This window comes from Callorhinus ursinus, unplaced genomic scaffold (genome assembly GCF_003265705.2).
Source record: "Callorhinus ursinus isolate GAN/ISIS: 27379988/994484 unplaced genomic scaffold, GSC_fseal_2.0 scaffold12, whole genome shotgun sequence".
NCBI lineage: Eukaryota > Metazoa > Chordata > Mammalia > Carnivora > Otariidae > Callorhinus > Callorhinus ursinus.
Genome location: NW_027397074.1, coordinates 69,068,622 through 69,092,134, shown reverse-complemented (window position 1 = coordinate 69,092,134; position 23,513 = coordinate 69,068,622). Strand labels below are relative to the sequence as shown.

At 39.9% G+C, this 23,513-nt stretch overlaps 1 protein-coding gene across 5 annotated transcripts in view; it reads left to right on the top strand.

The window, feature by feature from the left end:
• Positions 1 to 23,513, top strand: part of UBE2H (ubiquitin conjugating enzyme E2 H) — a 109,000-nt gene that overhangs the window by 42,847 nt on the left and 42,640 nt on the right. For 4 of the 5 annotated variants that reach the window (XM_025865527.2, XM_025865524.2, XM_025865525.2 and 1 more), the window contains exons 2-3: positions 22,594 to 22,670; positions 23,273 to 23,347. The exons of the other annotated variant lie outside the window; for it this stretch is intronic. In XM_025865527.2, the coding sequence (XP_025721312.1) occupies positions 22,594 to 22,670; positions 23,273 to 23,347 (152 nt within the window). The remainder of the gene's footprint in view (positions 1 to 22,593; positions 22,671 to 23,272; positions 23,348 to 23,513) is intronic. 5 annotated transcript variants of the gene reach the window in all.

The following is a 23,513-nucleotide window of genomic DNA, read 5'->3' as shown; positions in this document are numbered from 1 at the left end:
TGCTGGTGAATGTTGAACAACTGCCCTGGGGGAATTAAGCCTTGATTTGTAGCATTTGCTGATTTCTGAAGTGTAAATACTCCACCACGGCTGATGTGATGTCACTGAACTTGAAGTTGGGAAGAATGTACAGAGTCAGCTGGCTTCAGCACACTGCTGAATTAACCTCAACTATCAAATACTCAGAATTTTATAGCCTATATGTTTTTTACAGCCTGTATTTTTTAATACTTAATCTTATCCCTGTCTTTACCTTTGTTCGTTTGTTCTTTCTTTCTTTCTTTAAGATTTTATTTATTTATTTGAGAGAGAGAGAATGAGAGATAGCACGAGAGGGAAGAGGGTCAGAGGGAGAAGCAGACTCCCTGCTGAGCAGGGAGCCTGACGCGGGCCTCGATCCCGGGCCTCAATCCCGGGACTCCAGGATCATGACCTGAGCCGAAGGCAGTCGCCCAACCAACCGAGCCACCCAGGCGCCCTCTTCTTTGTTTTTTTAAATTGGCCTTACTGAGGGGCACCTGGGTGGCTCAGTTGTTTGGCGTCTGCCTTCGGCTCAGGTCATGATCCCAGGGTCCTGGGATCGAGCCCCTCGTCGGGCTCCCTGCTCAGCGGGAAGCCTGCTTCCCCCTCTGCTTCTCCCTCTCTACCTGCTTGTGTTCCCTCTCTCGCTGTGTCTCTCTCTGTCGAATAAATAAATAAAATCTTTTATAAAAAAGTAAATAAAATAAATCGGCCTTACTGATGTATGATTTATGTGCAGTAAAATTCAGCAATTTCAAGTGTACAGTTTGATGAGTTTTGACATATGTGTACCCCCACAATCATTACCTCTTCTGCACACTGTTGCCAGATTAATCTTTCCAAAATCTTGCTTTTCCAGAATCTTCCACCACCCATCTGTGTATAAAACCATCATTGGCTGTCTACTGTCCATAAGATAAAGTACAAAACTTTGTGGCCTGGCTCTCTGTGGTCTAATACAGCCTGCTTCTCTGGCCTTAATTGACTATTGCCTGGCTACATGAATCTCTTATTCCAAAAACACTGATCAGCTGGGTCCTGCATCTGTGCCTTTGCTCATATCTCTGTCCTGCTTGCAGTAGTCCTGTTCCCTCAGATTGCTGCTTATCTTGACTGTCTTGCCTTTCTTTAAAAGTCTGGTTCCCACCCCATTTTCTTATGCAATCCAGTCTTTAGTAATGACTCACTCATTTGACCTATCTTACTGCTATTTTTATTTGCTTATTTATTTAAGACAGAGCAAGCATGCACATGAGCAGGGGGAAGGGGCAGAAGCAGGCTCCCCGCTGAGCAGGGAGCATGTCTGGATCCCAGGACCCTGAGATCATGACCTGAGCCAAAGGCAGCTTCTTAACCCACTGAGCCACCTAGGCACCTCCATATCCTACCACTATTTGGCACCTCACTTTGCAACTTGTATTGAAATCTCAGGTGTTTTGTGGAGTAGTTTGGTCTTTTCCAGCAAAACTGTCAGCTATATGGTAGGTTAGGAAATGTGTCACAGTTCAGTTTTCAGCCCTTGGCATTGCTATAAATAAATAAATAGTTCTTGATGACAAAGTTTTCAACTCAGTAAGTCCAAACCCAGTGACACTGTTGGGGAGATACTACTGCGCCATATCCTAGACCTCTTAGAGGATGAAGGTTTGGCTTGTTCTAGAATATAAGTGTGTAGTTATGTCTCTCAAAACCCATGTTAGTCCTTAAAATACACATTGGAACTTTTATCTCTGTCTTGGAAATTCATCCAGAGGTGGTTGGACTTGGAACTCTTGGCAAGATTTAAACATTTTAAAAGTAGGTCCCAAAAAAACATTCTTTGTTCCTTTCAACAAACTTTATTTAACTTTTTGAACTACTGGTAAGAAGTCAGGAGGGTGAGGTGCCTCCTTAGCGCAGTAGGCAGCGCGTCAGTCTCATAATCTGAAAGAAGTCAGGAGGGTGTATCTCATTGATTTCCTTCCTGTCCCAGGAAGCCATATTACAGTTTTCTGAAAGAACTTCTGTGTCTTTTTCAGTAACTTTAAGGAAATTGTTTTTGTTTTAAAACTTGTACTTTCTCTGTTAAAAAAAAAATGCAGATGTAGATGTATTGTTGAAATCTGACATTGAATCACCACGTAACAAGTGTTTAGAACAATTCTAGATGCCTGTCTCTGTTTCACAGACTACCCTGCAGGTTCCTCTTCTCTGTCCTTTAAATACTGGGTTTGCTCAGGTTCCACAGTTGGTCTTCATCTCTTGTTAGGTGATACACTTTTCTTGGGTGATTTCATCTATTGCCCTAATAGAAGTGTCTCCAAAATTTAAAAATTCCTTATCTTTTGAGTTCCAGTCTTGGGTGGCCAAATGGTTACTGGACATATCCACTAAGCTGTATTAGACTGCACATTTAACATGTCCTAAATAGCACATCTCTTTTAAGTCTTTGTGTCCCTCTGATTGTTCTTGCTCTCTTGCTGAATGGTATTGCCATCCCCAGATAACTCATTTCTAAAATATTAGAATTATCCTTGGCTCAGCCCTCTTCCTTTACCTTCTGCATCTGTCAGATCCACCTCAAGTGTTTTTCTTAAATCCTAAATATTTTTCTTTGAAATCGGGCTAACCTCTTCCTTTGTTGGGAGAGAGACTCCCCACCTCCAAGTATATAATTGGTGAAATAAGGTCAGACCCCCTCCCTGGCCTCATATTAACCAAGCTCCTGAGTCTGAAAGGTAAAATTGGAAAGCCTGTGTTTTATGTACAGCATGTACCATTGTGCTGTCTCCTTATAGGCGGACATCTCAGGCAGCTCATACCATAACTAGAAGGTTATCTGAGAAGGAATCAGAACAAAAAGAGATGAATTAAATGTTTAATGGCTTGTCATAATCTGATGATGCCATCATCTCGTAATGGAGAGATCCCTCGTGACCAGAAAGCTGTTTTATGAGCAAAGGCTCCTTGTCCCCCGTTCAGTTTCTTCAGTGGCCCCTGCCAACCTTTTTCTCTAACTTTTCCTTCAGTGCTTGCAGGGCTGACCCTTTCTGTTGCTACCTTTTTCTTTACATATATAAATACATTCAGTTTGGCTTCTTCAGATGGCTTGCACACTTTTCTTCTTGGTTATTATGTGCTGATAGTTGAGCTTTGGGGGGGTCATCTTCGTGTATTTTATTAGAGATAGGTAGAGCACGAGCAGGGGGGAGGGGGGAGGGAGAAGCGCCACAGGATGCAGGGCTCAATCCCAGGATCCCCCATCATGACCTGAGCCAAAGGCAGCCGCACAACCCAACTGAGCTGCGCCAGGTGCCCCCCTCTGGGTAACTCTTATCATAACACTCACTGATAATTGCTTGTCATTTTCCCACTAGAACTTGAGCTGAGGGTGGGTACTCTCTTATTTCCAGATCCCACTGTCTAATGGAGTGCCTGGCACCCATTCACACTATTAATTTTATTTCTTCACATTATTCATGTAGCAGTATTTGTTGAGCACTCATTGTAATCCAGGCAAAGAACAAGTCAGATAAGGTTCCTGTGCTCTTGGAACTTGAATTTTGCTGGAGGTGAAGGAGGATGTAAAGACAAAATAGTACTTCTGGTGAGACCTACGTAGAAAGAAACGGATGTAGGTAGAGAATAACTGGGGGTCAGTTGGGGTGTGTGCTTTAGGTGATCAGAAAGGTATCTGAGGAAGTGACATTTGAGACACACCGTAAAGGATAAGAGGAATCAAGCTCTGTAGAACAGGGAAGTCAGGGCTAGCCAGAAGAAGTAGCCCATTGCAAAGTCCCTGAGGAGGCTGAGAGCTGCTTGTGTTTCAGGAAATGAAAGACCAGCGTGGCTGGAAAGGCAGAGAGGAAGAACATGGTATGAATCTGTCTTTGTAATAGTAACTTGTCTCCCTGGCTGATGTGAGGGTTAAGAGTTAGTCAAAAGGCTTAGAACAGTACTCATCCCATTTGAGTGCTAACGGGGGGTAGCTGTTAATATTTGTGACTAAAAAGGGTAAGTAGCAATTTAAAAAATTGGAAAGGGACTTCACCAGCATAGAAGTTGGGCAGAATGCCATTTTGGGAACAAGTCATAGGTTAATAATCCCCTCGTTAGTAATTGCTAACATCAATATAATAAGGATCTAAGCAGGGGTGCCTGGGTGGCTCAGTCGGTTAAGCATCCAACTCCTGATTTTGGTTTGGTTCATGATCTCAGGGTTGTGGAATTGAGCTGCGCGTCGGGCTCCACGCTGGGTGTGGAGCTTGCTTGGGATTCTCTCTGTCCCTCTTCCTCTGCACCCCCCCCTTTAAAAAAAAAAATCTAAGCATATTAAAGGTAAAAAGTCACTCATATACATAACTCTTAACAATTTAAGAGATGTAATTTCAGTTTTGTATGTTAGTAACCAAGGCAGATTAGAATGATAGATGTAACCTGTTAAAGCTGCAGATGCGGTTTTTGGAGTATTAATAATAGCGAATACTCGGCCTTTCCTTAATCTTCTATTTACTGTACTGCTCCTTTATATTGAGAAAAACAAAGGCACACAGAGGTTCCATTGACCTGCCCAAGACCATATGGCAAGTAAATGATCAAGCTGAGATTCACATTAATGAGTCCGTCCACTCCTCTAACCACTAGAATTCTGAACTCATTTTCTTGTAAACTCTGTGTTCTTGGAAAACTCCCTTCTTTTGAGGTAGGGAAACTTTGAAACCAGGTGATTTTGTGAAACCGAGTGGCAGAGAGGAGGCTGGGCACTACCGTTGGTGTCCTGTCAGTCTCCAACCTGTGACTGCAGTCTGAGATTTCATCATCTCGAGAGTGGAGATGTTGAATATTTTCTGTTTGTTTTAAAGTGATGTTAGTGGATCCTTTTTAACAAAAAAAATTCTTAATTACTCTCGGGCACATTGCAGCCAGGGATCAATCCCTTTCTGGCTTCCTTCTGCTAGCATATTCGTGAGTCCCCTTCTTTGCCATCCAGCCAGCATATACTTAAGGAGTGGATTGCATGCTACCTGATCAAGCCAAAGGATGAGAAAGGTAAATTTTTGAGGGAAAACATTCAAATACAAATACTCGTCTTGATGTGTTTAAACATGTTGAGACAGTTCTATCCGAGTTGAGGGACAGATTAATGATAGATACATTGGTTTCTTGTTTGCTTAGTTTAAGGCAGTGATTATTTCCTTGGGGGAAAAATACTGAAAAGAAAAAACTTGGTCATATAGTATATGTCTGTATGTCTCAGCAGTGAGTAATATTTACATGGTCATTAGGAATATAATCTCTGAATATCAATTTGATCAACACTGGTGCAAAACCTATGTTCCATGGATAGGGAGAGGGAATGTGGGGGTAAAGTGAAAATCCTGATATTCCATAATGAGAAAGTCAGTTGATAATATTTGTAACTAGAAAATATATAAATAGATAATGGAAAGTAAGTACCTTTTTCTATGTTTGAATTATTTCCTACAAGATCTCTTGTTTTAAGTACTCAAGAGTAAACTATGGCTTTTAGTAAATTGGAGACTAACATTTCTTAAAATGTTAAATATCTGTTATTGAGATATTTTGTGTAAATCTGTGTAAATCTTTTGTGAGTATTCATTATTTTGTATGCTTTAATAGCAAAGGTAGTTTGGTATAAGGAGCTATTTAAAATATCAGGTCTACCCAAGAAATAAGAAATTAACCTCACATCCTCTTCGGGGCAGAGATACAGAAGTTTACATATTTAGAGAGGTAGGTAAAATACAAGTCTTGTCATTTAATTAAATGATGCCATGTCAGACTAAACTCTTGCTTTTTTTCACCGTTTTCTGCCCAGGTTCTGGAGTTAACCTATCTTATAGGTTACGTGAGATTTAATTGGCTAGTCTTGTCTTTAAATAGCTAACGAAAGGTGCTTCATATCTTCGGGATTTTTTGTTAATGAATCCCGAAGGGTCACCTTCACATGCAGGTGCTGTGTTAGAGAGGGAAGAGGAAGGTCAGTAGAGTGGATTCTTTTCCCTTGGGGGACCCAGCCAGGGCTGCAGTTGAATTGGTGAACAGCAATTTGAGATGCAGATGGCAATTGCAGTGGTGTTTAAAGATGAACTTTGTTTCACTGTAAAAGCTTTAATACCAGTATTGGTGAGGGTGTGAGGAAAACACGTTGGCTCATGTAATGGTGGTTAGAAAGTAACTGGATGCAATCTTTTTGAAGGACATTTATCAGAATATATCCCTTTGACCCAGAAGTTCCACTTCTAGAAATTGAAAACATAAACTTGAAAAAGTATAGCAATAGGGATGTGCTGGAGTGTTCATTGTGACATTGCAATTAGCCAAAAAAAACTGACAATGAACTACCAGTTCACTAATGGCTGCTTAAGTTATGGTTCTTTGATATTGTGCAAGCATTAAGTGGCGTGGGGGAGGGGCGCGCTTAGCTCTGTATGTACTGATAAAGATGTTCTCCATGTGTTACTTGAAGAAAGGTGTTTACAGAACACTTTACACTTGTGTGTATGTGACGATGTGAATGTGTGTATGTATAAACATTTCTATATAAAATAAACTGGTGGTATCTGGGCAGTGAGACTAGAGGGGTAGGGGATGGGAAGGCCGCTTTAGGCCCCACTCACATTTTAAAAGACAATTTAGGAAAAAAGCCTAAAACTCCGTACTTCACCAGTGGAGGTTATTTAGTTGTATCGAAAGGTGTTCTCAGAACAGCACTCTGCCCTTTGGTGGTGGCACCAGCCAACTGTTTGTCTCACTTAGTGGCATCTGAACCTATCAGTCCTACTTGACCCCGTGGTACAAACATGAGAGAAGGAAACCTAATAGTTTTGTCACCTTTTCAATGCCAAATTTTCTTACTATATATACACCCACTGTTGTGTGTGTCTAGGTTTGTTTTCTCTTGTTTTGCTAAAAAAAAAAAAACAAAACAAAACAAAAACAACTTTTTTTTCCCTCCACATTGTTTAATTATTCAGGAAGCACTCCTTGTGAGAAACTTGATTTTTAATTTCCTTCCTGTACCTCATAACAATATTGCCTTTATTTCTTACTGTTTGTGTACTTAAACCTCAGACGTTTTACTTTAAACTATTAGGCTAGCTAGCTTCCCTATCACTATTTATCACTTGCCATACTTCTTTTGTTTTTTAAGATTTCATTTATTTAATTGATGGAGAGAGACAGCAAGAGAGGGAACACAAGCAGGGGGAGTGGGAGAGGGAGAAGCAGGCTTCCCGCTGAGCAGGGAGCCCAATGCGGGGCTCGATCCCAGGACCCTGGGATCATGACCTGAGCTGAAGGCAGTCGCTTAATGACTGAGCCACCCAGGCACCCCTCATTTGCATACTTCTTAATTGTACCTGACAACCCGTTTCTTACTGCATGTTAATCATTTCTGTGGGTCTTGACCGATCAGTCTTGCTAGCATGGCAAGAAAGCGTCCTCTCTCAGTGCTGTCACCTGTTACTTTGATGCTTAAAACAGCTCTGGCCACGCTTGCTATATCACATTGCACGCCTAGTGTGCCGTCCCTTTTTCACCTCCCAGCTCTTGGCTTTCAAGGGTTTTCTGCTTATCTAATCATTCTGGGGTTATTTTCTTATGGTAGGGTGTTTTCTTTAAAAGCACTTTTTCCATTTTAATATTTCATTTCTTTTGCTTATTTTCACTATGGACTCTTGAAAAAGGCAAGCAACATTCCAGTTTCTCTTGAAAGTTGTCATCCAAGTTCTTTCATCCTAATTACTCATGAAGATGATAAAGATAGCTTATAATAGCTACTTGAACGTATCAAGGGTATTTGCCTACTAACTACCCTTATATAAAGTTTTTAGCAGAATTTCAATCAAAAAGACATGCTATTTTCCATATTACATTATATTTACATTTTAATCCCCCCTCTTTTTTTTTTTTTTTTTTAACATTTTTAAGGCCTTTATTAAACTTCCAACATGGGGAGCCTGGGTGGCTTAGTCGGTTAAGCATGTGTCTTCAGCTCAGGTCATGATCCCAGGATCCTGGGCTCCATCCTGGGGTCGATCCCCGCATCGGGCTCCCTGCTCAGCAGAGAGCCTGCTTCTCCCTCTCACTCTGCTGCTCCCCCTGCTTATGCTCGTTCTCTCTGTCAAATAAGTAAGATCTTTAAAAAATAAACTTCCAACACATAACTGCTGCTACCTCTGATAAGTCTTACAAATGGGTAATAGAAACTAGGCTCAGTTGAATACATATTCATTTGTTTTGGAGTGCAGCATTTTCTGCGTTGGTGGACCTTGCTTTAACTTAGCATTCTATCCCATATATGCATCTGTAGTTCTGCTTTATTCAGTATAAAATCATGACAGTGATCTTGAACCTGTTACTTAGTCTTTTGCATGTTTTGTTTTAAGAAGCCCGAGTCTGTGCTGCACTCTTCCCTTAATTTTTATGAAATCGAGGTTAAGGTGTTAGTAATATTTGGCATCTGCTATGCCTAATGAACATGGAGTGGTAAAGGGAACAGCAGGTTTTGGTCCTTCATGTTCTGGAAAAAACTAGGGCATGAGGAGGTACTTGTGACCAGAGCTTTAGTGCAGTGATTTGTAAGGGCAAACTAATGGTTTGTAATGCATGTGTGTTCTCTTTTCCCTTTCCTCTGGGTTTATAGGCATTTATATTTGAATTTTAACGAACTTGCTTGCTTTATGAAATTATTGAGATTATTGGAGTTAATAAAATTACTGTGGGGAATTCTTAGTGTCTAGAGACACAAACTCATAATTAGTATGGAGAAGGAAAGGAAAAAGAGTCATGCCCTGGGTTATGGACCTGAATCTCTCCATAGTAGCTCCATGACTTTGAGATTTGTCGACTATTTTATAAATAAAAAGAAACAGATAACCACATACCTAAGATCTCCTCTTGCTCATTTTCTGTGATCCGTTGTTTTTCACTTTACTGTAATCTTCATCTGTAAAGTGGGTACTACTGCTTGTATTTATTAATTTTTACACAACACTTCACAGTTGTAATAATATATGTTACTTGGAGAGTGGCAAAGAAAATATTTCCTTTAAAAATGTTACTGCTGGGGCTCCTGGCTGGCTCAGTCAGCAGAGCATGGGACTCCTGATCTCAGGGTCATGTTGGCCATAGAGCTTACTTAGAAAGAAAAAATAAGAAAAAAAGTCACTGCTTACTGTAAATGATTCACATATGCCTTGATTAGAATGTGGGTAGGGATTATTAAACGCTTCACTTAACTGTTTTCATTGAGTGACATTGCAATCTACATGTCAAGTGTTAGGATGAAAATTGGTCTACTGTATTTTAAAACAAAGGAAGTAAAGTTTTCAAAGATTATTAGAGAAGAGAAGAACATTGGAAGCATGGATACCAAATACCCTGCATAGGTATTCCATAAAGCTGTATTAAATTGAGTTTACTGAGGAGCTGCTTCATGATGCACTTTGTCCTGGAACTGTGAATAGCACAGAGAAGAAGCATACAGCCCAGAAGGGGAGATAGGGTCTATTTTAAATAGATGTTTCCATTAGGATTTTGCAGAGGGCCAGTGGACTTACTTGCGTGTTTCTGTATCATTTATGGGGAAATTATATGTTGCCTTTGACTTCAAAGTTCTCAAGTTCAGGTGCAGTTGTCATCCTTAAGGTTGTGATTCATTTGTTTTTCTTCTCCAGCCTACTGTGATTAGGTAGTCTGCCTCTGGAATGACAGGGTTCTTTTTATTTCTCTGACATGTGGATGGTGGTTTCATCTACCTCCATACTGAGAACAGGAAAACTGGAAGTTGTAATTAGGTACCAGTATCCTTTAATGTGTCCTACTTCTTAAAATTACCCTCCCCCCAATTTTTTTTTTAGAGAGTGGGGAGGGGCAGAGGGAGAGGAATAGACAGAATCTTAAGCGGGCTCCACTCCCAGCACAGAGCCCGATGCGGGGCTCAATCTCATGACCCTGAGATCGTGACCTGAGCTGAAATCGAGTCAGACACTTAACCTACTGAGCCACCCACATGGGCCCCACCCCCAAAATTTAAAAAAAAAATTTTTTTTTCTAGATCATTTGTTTAGAATTTCGTTGTGAACTTGATGTCTCTGGGGTGTCTTGTGTCTTGAGAATCTTTTAAGTCTTTATTTTTTCTTTGCAGTTCAAAGCTGTATTCTCATCTGTAGATTTTAAACTGGATGCTTGACTAGTTCCTTGACAATGAGTGTCACCTTCCATAGAAGCAGAGTGTAGTTGGATATATACAAACTTCTGATTTAAAAAAAAAAAAAAAAAGGGGCGCCTGGGTGGCTCAGTTGGTTAAGCGACTGCCTTCAGCTCAGGTCATGATCCTGGAGTCCCGGGATCGAGTCCCGCATCGGACTCCCTGCTCAGCAGGGAGTCTGCTTCTACCTCTGACCCTCTTCCCTCTTGTGCTCTCTATCTCTCATTCTCTCTCTGTCAAATAAATAAATAAAATCTTTAAAAAAAAAAAAAAAAGACGACATGATAGGTATTGGAAATTAAATAATTTATTTTTATTATGAAATTTTCCAACTGTACAGTTAATCTCTGTCACTTAAAACTTTGCAATTATCAGGACTTTCCCACACATCTTTGTTTCTTCTCTGGAATATTTTAGGGCGAATCCCAGATGTCATTTAACAACTACATAAATCACTTGGCCCCTCTTAAAAATAAGGACATTTACATAAATAGCCATAATGTCATTATCATGCTTAAGATTATAAGCAATTATTTGGGGGCGCCTGGGTGGCTCAGTCGTTAAGTGTATGCCTTTGGCTCAGGTCATGATCCCAGGGTCCTGGGATCAAGCCCTACGTTGGGCTCCCTGCTCGGCAGGAAGCCTGCTTCTCCCTCTCCCACTCCCCCTGCTTGTGTTCCCTCTCTCGCTGTCTCACAGGCTCTCTCTGTCAAAAAGTAAATAAAATCTTAAAAAAAAAAAAAACAGTTCTTTGGAGAGAGATTATTTTTTTTGTTTTTTTTTTTTTATGAATATTTTTATTCATTTGACACAGAGAGACACGGCAAGAGAGGGAACACAAGCAGGGGGAGTGGGAGAGGGAGAAGCGGGCTTCCTGCGGAGCAGGGAGCCCGATGCGGGGCTCGATCCCAGAACCCTGGGATTATGACCTGAGCCGAAGGCAGATGCTCAACGACTGAGCCACCCGGGCACCCCTAGATGATTTGTTTTCTTACATTCTATTTAATTATTTGAGAGAGAGAGAGAGAGCATGAGAGAGGGGAGGTCAGAGGGAGAAGCAGACTCCCTGCTGAGCAGGGAGCCCAATGTGGGACTCGATCCCAGGACTCGAAGGCAGTCGCTTAGCCAACTGAGCCACCCAGGCGCCCAGATGATTGTTTTTAACATAGTGTTTTTTTACCTCTGAATCAAGCTATAACATCGTGAAAGGCTTTTTTGTTTTGTTTTTATTTATTTTTATTTTTATTTTTTTAAAGATTTTATTAGAGAGAATGAGAGAGAGCATGAGGAGGAGGAGGGTCAGAGGGAGAAGCATACTCCCTGCAGGGAGCCCCATGTGGGACTCGATCCCAGGATTCCAGGATCATGACCTGAGCCAAAGGCAGTCGCTTAATCCAACTGAGCCACCCAGGCTCCCCCCCCCCTTTTTAAGATTTTTAAAGATTTTATTTATTTACTTGACAAGAGAGAGCACACGCAGGGGAAGTGGCAGATAGAGGGAGAAGCCCGATGTGGAGCTCTATCCCAGGACCCTGGGACCGTGACCTGAGCTGAAGGCCAATGCTTAACTGACTGAGCCACCCAGGCACCCCTTAAGATTATTTTTAAGTAATTTCTACACCTAATTTGGGGCTCGAACTTAACCCTAAGATCGAGTCACATGCTCTGACTGAGCCAGCAGCCACCCCTAAAATTAAGCTTTTGATTAACCTTTCATGAGTTATTGAAGACTAATTAAATGTAACATACTGTTAATTTATGTACATGGATTTGTACATTTTTAGTTAAAAGTAAATGCACAGTTGCCATAAAATAGCAAAGCAGTGAAGCTTATTAAAGAGCTATTTATGTTTAATTGATAGTCTAAATATTTTGAAGTATTTAACTGTAATATGAACTTAAATTTTCTGTTTGACTTTTTTTTGGTCTCAAAATGGCATCATTTTCCCATATTTCCCTTCGCTTTATTTTTTTCTGCAGCTGGGTCATCTCTGACTATTGGACTTTCTAAGTCTGCTTTATAAAACATTTTGTTGGGGGTGGAGTGGGGCTTAGATTTCCTGTATCTTTCTGATACACTTTTTCTAAAATCTATTTGAAAAAATTATTTTCCGTGACTTATGACTCTTAATTTTTCTTTTGAAGTTTTTACTTTATTATTTGGGAATCTGGTAGCAGAATAATGCATCTGAGAAGAGCAAAGTTTATGATGATTTTCCCATTTAAAAAAAATTTACTTAGATCTTGCCAGTGTTTACTTTTATTTCTAACATGGAAGCTTTAAATGAAAACATAACACTTCAGGGGAAAAAGATCTCTTCTGGGCTAGTGTGATTTATAGCCTGTTAGGTGGTAATGAACATGCTTGCTGTTTAACCTTATTCTTCCCTGTTTAAATTTTTTGACTTTGTAAAACTTTACATGCTACCTAAGAAAATAATAACACATGCTACCTTTTATCCCTTAGGTAATGAATCTTTAAGTGTTCAGTATATTGGACAATACACAATTATTTTGAAAAGACCATTCTTATTTTATTTTTTTATTTTTATTTATTTTTTTTTAAAGATTTTATTTATTCAGTGAGAGAGAGAGAGAACGCAAGCAGGGGGAGTGGGAGAGGGAGAAGCAGGCTTCCCGCGGTGCAGGGAGCCCGAAGTGGGGCTCGATCCCAGGACCCTGGGATCATGACCTGAGCCGAAGGCAGACGCCTAATGACTGAGCCACCCAGGCGCCCCTGAAGAGACCATTTTTAAATAAGTGATACCTCCATCACTCAGGTTATGGGCAGCTACAGCCAACTAATTTGGTTGTAAACCTGCAAACAGCTAAAAAAAAAAAAAAAAAGTTTTATTTATTGGAGAATATATTTTTTTTAATTAATGAACTTTGGTTACCTGATTTTTATAACCCACCGCGGATAACATTTTATTTTTATTTATTTTTTAAAGATTTTATTTATTTGAGAGAGAATAAGAGAGAGAGCACATGAGAAGGGAGAGGGTCAGAGGGAGAAGCAGACTCCCTACTGAGCAGGGAGCCCGATGTGGGACTCGATCCAGGGACTCCAGGATCATGACCTGAGCCAAAGGCAGTCGCTTAACCAACTGAGCTACCCAGGCGCCCTAACATTTTATTTTTAAAGATTTTATTTATTTATTAGAGAGCAGGGGGAGGGGCAGAGGGAGAGAATCCCCAAGCAGACTCCCCACTGAGTGTGGAGTCCCACATAGGGCTCGACCCCACAACCCATGAGATCATGACCTGAGCCGAAACCAAGAGTTGGACGCTTAACCAACTGAGCCCTCCCCGCCCCCCCAATAACGTTTTAAAGGATGGTAGTCCAGTGACAGCTCTCAAATCTAGCTTAAAAAAACAACTAGGGGCGCCTGGGTGGCTCAGTTGGTTGGGCGACTGCCTTCAGCTAAGGTCATGATCTGCAGGGTCCTGGGATCGAGCCCTGCATCGGGCTCCCTGCTTGGCAGGAAGCCTGCTTCTCCCTTGCCCACTCCCCCCTGCTTGTGTTCCCTCTCTCGCTGTCTCTGTCAAATAAATAAATAAATAAAATCTTTAAAAACAAAAAAAACCCCCAAACAACTAGGGGGGTGCCTGGCTGGCTCAGTCAACGGAGCATGGGACTCTTGATCTTGGGGTCATGAATTCGAGCCCCATGTTAGGTGTAGAGATTATTTTAAAACTAATAATAAAAACAACAACTAGGAAAGAACCTACCAGTGCCTTCACCATACAGTATGGGAAGTTTTATTTCAGAAAACAAGTGTAGGTCTTGTTAGTTCCTCATGGCATCATTGTATTTTGTGGTTCTGTACAGCTACCATTATTCATAATAATAACACTAAGAAAGGTTGTTATTTTTTGGGGGGGAGTCTCTAGAATGTAGAAGAAAACAATTTTTTAGATATTAAAAAAATTGTTGCTTAAGTCAATTTTAGTCCTGTGAAAACTAGTCAGTTTTGTATATTTTTTACATTAAAAATATTGAATTCCTGTTGTGTCCAGTGCTGGGCCAGATGCCTTTCTTTGTTGGTGTTTTCATCTTCAGCATCTGTGGGAAGGAGGTGGTAATCCTTCCTCAATCCCCTCCCCCCTCCTTTTTAGAGATTGGGAAACAAGCTGAGAGTTAAGTGATTTACAAGATGACTCCTTTTAAATCACCAGTTTTCCAGCTGCTTGTAGTATATCGCCACTTGGTTTATCCATTTATACTTTACATGTTTTTGTGTTCAAAGCCAAACTTAGCATCTTCCATAAAAAACTTGTTCCTTCTGTCCTGTGTTCCTCTTCGCTGTTAATAGTATCACCTTCCCTGTCTGACAAGGCTAAAACTATACTTAGATCTCAGACTGGGTTTCAGGCCGTGCCTGTCTTGCATCTTTCATTCATGTGTTCATTTAATTTAGTAGTAATTGAGTGCCTACTATGTGTCACGTACTCTTCTAGACTCCAGGAACGCAGCAGTGAACAAACCCGACAATCCTTGCCCTTAGGAAGCTCACATTGTAGTAGTAGGAGACAAGTGATAAAATACATAGTATATTAGTTGGTGACAGTGTAGCAGTATGTGGTTGTAAGTGTAAGTAGGATGGTCCCAGAAGGCTTCACTGAGAGACATTGGAGCACGTGTGTTCTGTTTGCATTTAGAAATTAGGATATTGGCTTAGAAATCTAGTTTTTTGATCTCTCATGAAAATGAGGTATTCTAGCAACACTGGAGCTGGAGTTTTCTATAGCTGTGCTGTGTCTGGTCAGTTGCAAAGCCTATGAAGTTTCGTTTTTTTTTGTTTTTGTTTTTTTTTTTAAGATTTCAGCGTGAGTGCGAGAGAGAGAGAGAGAGAGAAAGAGAGAGAGAGAGAGAGTGAGCAAAAGCAGGGGGAGTGGCAGGTAGAGGGAGAAGCAGGCTCCCAACTGAGCAGGTAGCCGAATGCGGGGTTCTGTCCCAGGAATCTGAGATCATGACCTGAGCCAAAGGCAGACACTTAACTGACTGAGCCACCCAGGCGCCCCTCCCCTGCTGTTCTTAAGGCCTGTGTAAATCCATCTCTCTTTACCCACAAACTGAAAGAAAGCTATTCCTACTCTAAACCCTAGTAGCAAACTGTTTTTGCATTTACTCTTTAATGTACAGATGTCATGTTCCCTTGCTCAACTTTAAGCTTCTTAGAGGCAGGCATTTGAGAGTAGTTTTTGTTTGCCTTATTGGCTCTTGTGTGGGGGAGGTTTGTAGAATATTTAGTAAACCAACTATTAATAAAGACTGATCTTTCGTGGATTTAATAGATGCTAACACTATATTCTCTGTAGCTCAGCTTAATATTAATAGATTTCTGTCACTTCATGTGGAAAGCTTAAAATATTTTGTGGGGGGATATAGGTAATAAAATTGCTTGAGTTTAGGAGTTATGACACCTGTATATTTTGTTGATTGCTCTTGACATTGTATTATTGCCACCCAGATTGAGATAAATGATAAAAATATGCTCTTACTTATTTCATCACTAGTAGAAGGCTTTTTCCTTCCCTCTTACTGCTTTGCATCCTTTTCCCTATGCTTATTTTCTCGGTAGCTTTTATTTCTGCTGTTTTCATTATTTTTTGTCTTTTGTGTAACAGTCTTCCCCTCTCCTAATACAAAGAATACAGACCTTTCAAAACCTTATTTATTTATTTATTTTTAAAAGATTTTATTTATTTGACAGAGACACAGCGAGAGAGGGAACACAAGCAGGGGGAGTGGGAGAGGGAGAAGCAGGCTTCCCGCCGAGCAGGGAGCCCTTTATGGGGCTCGATCCCAGAACCCTGGGATCATGACCTGAGCCAAAGGCAGACGCTTAACGAATGAGCCACCTAGGTGCCCCAAAACCTTTTTTTTTTTTTTTCAATTTAAACTTTCATCTCACTCAGGAGCCTCTGTTATTGTACATGACCATTTTTCTTTACAGATGTACTTACGTTTAAATTACAATTATTGGGGCGCCTGGCTGGCTCAGTCGGTAGAGTGTGCAACTCTTGATCTTGGGGTGGTGAGTTAGAGTCCCACGTTGGGTGTATTATTTTGCCCAGGGGTTATTTGTTATAGATATCCAAAAGCCATGCTCATCTTCCTTCAGGGTGGTTGGATTTTTCTTAGATATCCTTTTGAATCCAATTTGACTCATTTAGAATGTCACTTGTTGATTTGCTGTCTTGGCAGAGTATTCTTCTCTTTCAATAAGAAGTCTTTGTTCTCTTACATACTGAATCACTTGCTATTTTTTTTCTTCCTCAGTCTTTTAAGTATTGGACCTCAGGAAAAAAGTGGATCATTTTATAAGTTTTTATTTATTTTAAATATTTTATTCATTTATTAGAGAGAGTGCACAAGTTGGGGGAAAGTACAGAGGCAGAGGGAGAAGCAGAGGGGCACCTGGGTGGCTCAGTTAAGTGTCTGTCTTTGGCTCAGGTCATGATCCCAGGGACCTGGGATCGAGCCCAGCATTGGGCTCCCTGCTCAGTGGGGAGTCTGCTCTCTGCTCCTCTTCCCCTCTCCCTGCTCGTGCTCTCTCTCAAATAAATCTTAAAAACAAAACAAAACAAAAAAACAGCTGTGGGGTGCCTGGGTCGCTTGGTCAATTGGGTGTCTGACTCTTGGTTTCATCTCAGGTCATGATCTGATGGGTTGTGCAGTCGAGCCTTGTGTGGGCCTCCGCACTCAGTGGGGGGTCTGCTTGAGTTTCTCTCCCTTTGCCCCTCTCCACATGCATGTGCACTCTCTCTCTCTAAATAAACCTATAAAGAAGAGTTATGGTAGTTTAGTTCTGCACTGTTAATGCTTGTTGAATGCTAAAAGTTCCAATAACTGACTACATTCTTAATTTTTTTTTTTTTTTTTAGAACTTTTCCTATGGAAAATTTCAAACGTAAAAGAACAATGTGATGTGATGACCTCCCCCCCCAGGCACCCATCATTCAGATTCAGTAATTCCCATCTCAAGGCTTATACCATTTCTTCTATACCTCTCTTTTAACCCCTCCCACACTGGTTTATTTTGAGGCAAATTCTAGACATCATATAGTTTAATTAGTAAATATTTCAGTGTATGTCTCTAAAGGAGAAGGATTCTTTACATATGTAACCCCAAAAGTATTATTTTTGTGATATTTTGCACATTAATGGTTTATAGACATGCCATGTTTTTATGAAGAATACTAGGTAGTAAATAAAGGTTGGCAAGTTTCTTCAACGTTTGTAGTATGATTCATCTCAAGGAGAGTTGGAAACAGACTGGTCTGAATGTATATAGAGAAAGCCACGCAAATTGCTTTTACCTTCTGCACAGAAGTGCATTCTTCACGACCAGTCCCTTCCATGGACACAGCTCAGGGAGGCCACCCTTCATTTATTTTATAAGCTCATTATCAGTAAACTTAGGAAACAATGCTGTCTGATTCTTAGGTCTTTGACCTGTTAACGTCACAGACTTTTAGGCCTTGGCTCCCTTTCTGGAAAATTCCAGAAGTATGTAAAAATCATTTCTAAAAATCCCGATAGACACGTTTTGCCAAGAATGTCAGTTATCTCTTGACAGTTTGGCATTAACCTTTAAATATTAGATTGTGTAATCATAATGCCATTCAGGAAAAATAAGGTGGTGGGTGGCTGGCATTTTAAAAAATGAAATGAACTTGGGCTCCTGGGAATGTTAATCATTATTCTACTGAAAATGCTGATAGTCCTTAATAGTGAAATGCTAAAAAGGTAAAAAGCCGTATTGTGGGAGTAACTTAGGTCACAGGTGAGTAAAATGTGGTTTTATGGGTTTATTTAACATATATTTACCAGGACAGTATCTGAATATATTTTCTGTGTTCAAGCTTTGAAACTGAGAAAGTAATCAAGACACCTTCTGGTGAGTTCCCGCCAGTCTACTAGCCTGACCAGCACGTCTCAGAAGTAGACCATTATTGTTGTCATTGTAACCTGCCTTCTCATTTGCCTTCCTTCCTCATTTGCCCTTAACTTTGCAGCAGAGAGGAGAAAGAAACTCGTGGCCTCTACCATAAATACACGTGGTAACAGTAGTCAAGTAATTTTATAGTTTTTGTGGGCAAGTCATTCATTCGTGGTGATGAAATGGCTTATTTTTAATGCAGTGTTTTTCTTTCAACTAAACTTAAATTCTTTTTTTCCATCTGATTTAGTTGTCTGTACCATTCTAAGGCAACATAAATTTAGCACAGCTTCTTCATTTTACCAACTTGGTAGGAGTTTTAAAGGTTTCATTCAGTTTACTTTTAGTTTTTCATATGAAGTGGGCTATAAGAACTCTTTAATTTATAGTATAATGTGTAATTAAAGACAGACCCAGTATATCTGACAGGAAGATTGTACCAGGGATCGTGGGAAAGGGGAGGTTTGGAGCATTGACTTCTAATCTCATTTGAACATGACTGTTGGGAAAGGAGAATTTTCTTTGGAAAGTAGATAAAAGCATGGACTAACTCTCAGATCACAAAATGGAGGAAACCCAGATTTATTGCATCCATGTAAAGGATAGAAATATCTTCAGTTTTCTGGAAAAGATATCCATGTGGATAACTCATAATTTTAAATGAGTAATTGCTATCCATCAATGCTGTTCATAGCGAATTAGTTCTGACTAATGGGGAATGCCGCTTCTACAGATTTTTAGATTATAAAATTAGTTTATGACTTCTTTTTGTTAAACTCTTTGAATCTTCTACCTTACTCTCTTCTTTCATTATCCTTGTGAATTTATTTGGTTTTGTCTAATGAATGGGGTGTCTTTACCTGTATTACTTTATTCGGTTGCCTACTTCTGGATACCTCAAGTTGAGCAGAAACGTACATTGGAGGAGCTCTGGGTGTGGAGAGGGCACCAGTAAACACTAGTGGACTTAGTGGCAGCCTGTTGTATAAAATGGTTTATAACCTATTTAATCAGTTCCTTTTGATAAATACTTAATTTTCATTTTTAAATTTCACATATTCCAGTAAACATATTTGCACGTTTCAGATACACTGTCTTTTTTGCTAAACAAGAGCATGTATGTGAAAAGTCCACAAATCTGTGTAGCTCAGTGATAAATGGAACAATAAATGTTTAATCGACACCCTAGAAGTCCCCCTCCAACCACTTCACAGTGATCACAGTCCCCACTAGGGTAACTCATCCTAATTTCTAACACCATTGATTCATTTAGCCTGTGTGAAATGTGTATAGATGGAATCATATCATGTGTGCTCTTTGGTACCTGGTTTCTTTCACTGTAATAGCTGGGGGACTCATACACTTAAGTGTTGCAATTCATTTTTTATTGCTGTGGAGTATTTTGTTGGGTGACAACCATAGTTTATCCTTTTTATTGGTGATGAGCCTTGGCTAGTAACCTCAGTTCTGGATACTGTAAGTAGTGCTGTGAGCACTCTTAAACCCATGCTTGGTGGTCATAGTTATGCCTACCTAGTGGGAGTAGTGCTCTTGGGCAGAGGGTGTGCATGTGTGTAGCGTTCTACACCAGCAGTTTTCCAGAGTGGTGGAAACTGTATCACACTCCCACCAGCAGCGTCTGGTTATTTTCTTAAAAAATAACTACTTCACAAGGGTGCCTGGGTGGCTCAGTTGGTTAAGCGACTGCCTTCGGCTCAGGTCATGATCCTGGAGTCCCGGGATCGAGTCCCACATCAGGCTCCCTGCTCAGCAGGGAGTCTGCCTCTCCCTCTGACCTTCCTCCTTCTCATGCTCTCTCTCTACCATTCTCTCTCTCTCTCAATAAATAAATAAAAATCTTAAAAAAAAAATAACTTCATAAAAGTGAAATTTGAATAAAAATAAATTTATTTTGAGTTTTGGAACACAGTGCTAAATTTATCCTCAGGAATAGGAATTTATACTCCACTGAACACTAGGTTTTCATCAGCTCTTTCATCTTTATCAATTTATGGTGAACAATGTCTTCTTTTTAAACTAATGAGTTAAACTTCAGCTTAATTGTGTTCATTTTGTTTTCTTGGCCGTTCTGGTCTTTTCTTTGTCAAGGTGTTTCTAATTTTTCTTCTTTCTTTTTTTCAAAGGAAGGGAGGAGCAGAGCAGGGAGAGAAAAGAGATGGGCGGGAGAGAGAGTTTCTTAAGCAGGCTCCCTGCCCAGTGCAGAGCCCAACTCGGGGCTCCATCTCACAACCCTGAGATCATGACCTCAGCTGAAATCAAGAGTCAGACACTTAACTGACTGAGCCACCCAGGGGCCCCTTTAATTTTTCTTACTACTTTGTAATAACCTTTTATGTTTTAATTCACATTCTTTGGAATGTCATATGCTATAATTTTATTCTTCTTAGTTTGTTTTAATTTTGTCTTTTACAATATAAAAGTTTTAAGTTTGTGTGTGCTTGTATCTGCTCATCTTTTCCTCTCTGGCTTCTGGCTTTGGTATCACTCTTAGGAAAGGCTTTTCACCCCAAGATTATTTTTTAAAGTCTGTTTTCTTCAAGGGCTTTATTATTTGTATTTATTTGTTCATTGTAACTAGATTTAACTTCTAACTCAAGGTGCTTTTTTTGTTTCTTGTTTTAAAACAAATTTTAACCTGTTATACTTTTATTTATTACATTAGCATTAGCTTTGGAATATTTTGCTGGGTGTCAGAGGGTGACCGGTCAAGAAGAATTTAAATTGTACAACATGCATGTATGTGTCATTTGACCAAGTGAGAAATGAAGCCTGTTTTCCAGCATGGATACTATTTGAGCCCTTTCAGTGTGTGTACTATTAAAACAGCTTTCATTTAGAAAAGAATGAGATCAGATTAGCATAGGCTAAATTGTCTTAATTAAATATCTCTAGTGGAGATTGTTCAAGGCTTTTTTTTTTTTAAGATTTTATTTATTCATTTGAGACACAGAGATAGAGACAGCATGAGCAGGGGGAGAGGCAGAGGGAGAAGCAGGCTCCCTGCTGAGCCAGGAGCCTGATGTGGGGCTCAATCCCAGGACCCTGGGATCATGACCTGAGCCGAAGGCAGACGCTTAACGGCTGAGCCACCCAGGTGTCCCTGTTCAAGGCTTTTGAGTAAGGACTTTGCCAAAAGTACACCCAGCCCCTCTGTTCTGTGGCCTGTAGGACAGAAGATAGGGAGAGCCAAATATGTAATTTCATATCTTGAAAAATATTTCTCTATGTAAGAGAACATTTAAAAATTTCTTTGGCTTCTTTGTCTTTGGTATAATAGTACTTGTAGTTAAAATGTGATTTGCACTGCTGATGGAGAAAGGTGAGACCAGTTTATCATACCTGGTTGTTTGGGGTTTTCTTGTTTAATTTCATTGTGAGATTTGAGGGCCCCCCAAAGCCCCGCACCTAAAATTCCCAAGTTGTTATTTGTTTAGGCCACAAAGAAGAAATCTAAAACAGGTACATATTAGACCAGTAGCCCTCTTCTCTACTGATAAGCATTGGTTTGGCTTTTAGAGTTGACTCTTAGTAGTTAAACATGTAAGAGTCTCAGGGACGGATAAGTTTCTGAGGAAGAGAACACACGAGTGTTACTCCTGTGATTAGAGCCCCAGAACATGCCAGAAACTAGAGGCCAGTCTAAGTAGGAGAGAGGTTTGGAAAGGAGGGAAAGAGGTGAAAATAAAGACGACAGACAAGGTTGATTGATTGGTTTTGTTGCTCTTCTGCAATTAACAGTACCTGTAGCAAGGTGGTATCATTAATTATTTGATTATTCTCTAAGCCAGGGGGAAAACATGTGGGGACTTCGCTTAAGTAAATCCATAATTTTAGGAGCATAGTATTTCTAATTTAGGAGAATCAGTATTTTGCTAAGTTTTTGAATTTGACTAAAGGGAATAATGGAGTTTATGTTAAAAGGTTCACTAGCGGTAGATGGGGAGGAGAGACTACAGAGGGGAGAAAAAACTAAGTGCCTATTTTTGACTTACATTATCTATAAAATGCAGTTTACATGTTTTACATACTTAACCCATTTAATCCTCACAGAAATCCTATGAAGTGGTGTTTCCTGATGGACAAAGATAACAAAGGCTTGGGGAGTGAGCTTACATTATTATGTTGTGTAGGCTCACAAACCCAGTACATCTTGCTGCTTGCTAAGTCCTGGGATTTGAACACCAGTCTCTGATTCTAAAGTTCATTCACATTCTTTTCATAAGAGTGTATATTCCCTTCTAAATGACCAGAATGACTATGTATATTTCATATTTTATCAGTTTCATATCAAATGTTGGTAACACTTTACATAGCATATCTTGGGGATATCATCTTTAGTTCTTCCAGGTAATATAGAGCCTGTGTACTTTCCTTTACCTTCCACCTTAGCATTGAGAGTAAGCATGAGGTTACGATCCTGGGAGGACTCAATGAATTTGTAGTGAAGTTTTATGGACCACAAGGAAGTAAGTACACGTGTTCGTATGCGTTCTTCTTTTTCAGTTTCTTTTTTTCTCTACTCATTAATAGGTAATGAGAATATCAGTGGAGGTATGTGTAGTAGTTGAACAATAAATTTAATGGAACTCTAGAACCAGTAAGGAAATCTTGCTCTTCCCATAATTACTTCATATGCTTTTCTCTTTTATCTCTGTGTGACAGTATTAAACACAAATTGTGAGTACTGTTTTCTTTTTTGTTTTATTAATGAGTGGCAACGTGGTTGGTTTTGGGGAAATTGTTTTTGGTGGGGGGGTGGGTCAACGGGGCAGATTGAAATAGGAGGCTGTTAATTACCAACTAATTGAGTAGTGTTTAATACTTAAAAAAATCAGGTAAACATAGGGGAGAAATGAATCTTTGCTTATTTTCGAACTCTACATCTTTTAAAGTAAAGTACTTTAATCTGAACGTAGAATACCTACTGATTATGAGGTCCCTGACTCTGAAGGAATTAATTTGCAAGGTTTTCAAAAGATACTAGGATTTAATGTTTCACTTATGCTTGGGTTTATGTTTTAATGTGGAGGCACAGTTCTAATGTTTAACATTTTTACTTTTATTTCAGCACCATACGAAGGCGGAGTATGGAAAGTTAGAGTGGATCTTCCTGATAAATACCCTTTCAAATCTCCATCTATAGGTATGTAATACCCAGGTTCTCCCATTAGAGAGTCTTGAAAGCAAAGAGAAAAGGAAAAAAAAATCCTGCATTTTGTGGGAGATAACTTCAGAAATGGTTTCTTAACCAAAGCCTAAAAAGGAAAAACTCAGTTAATCAGTGAGTTTTTGTGGGACTTCACGGTGTG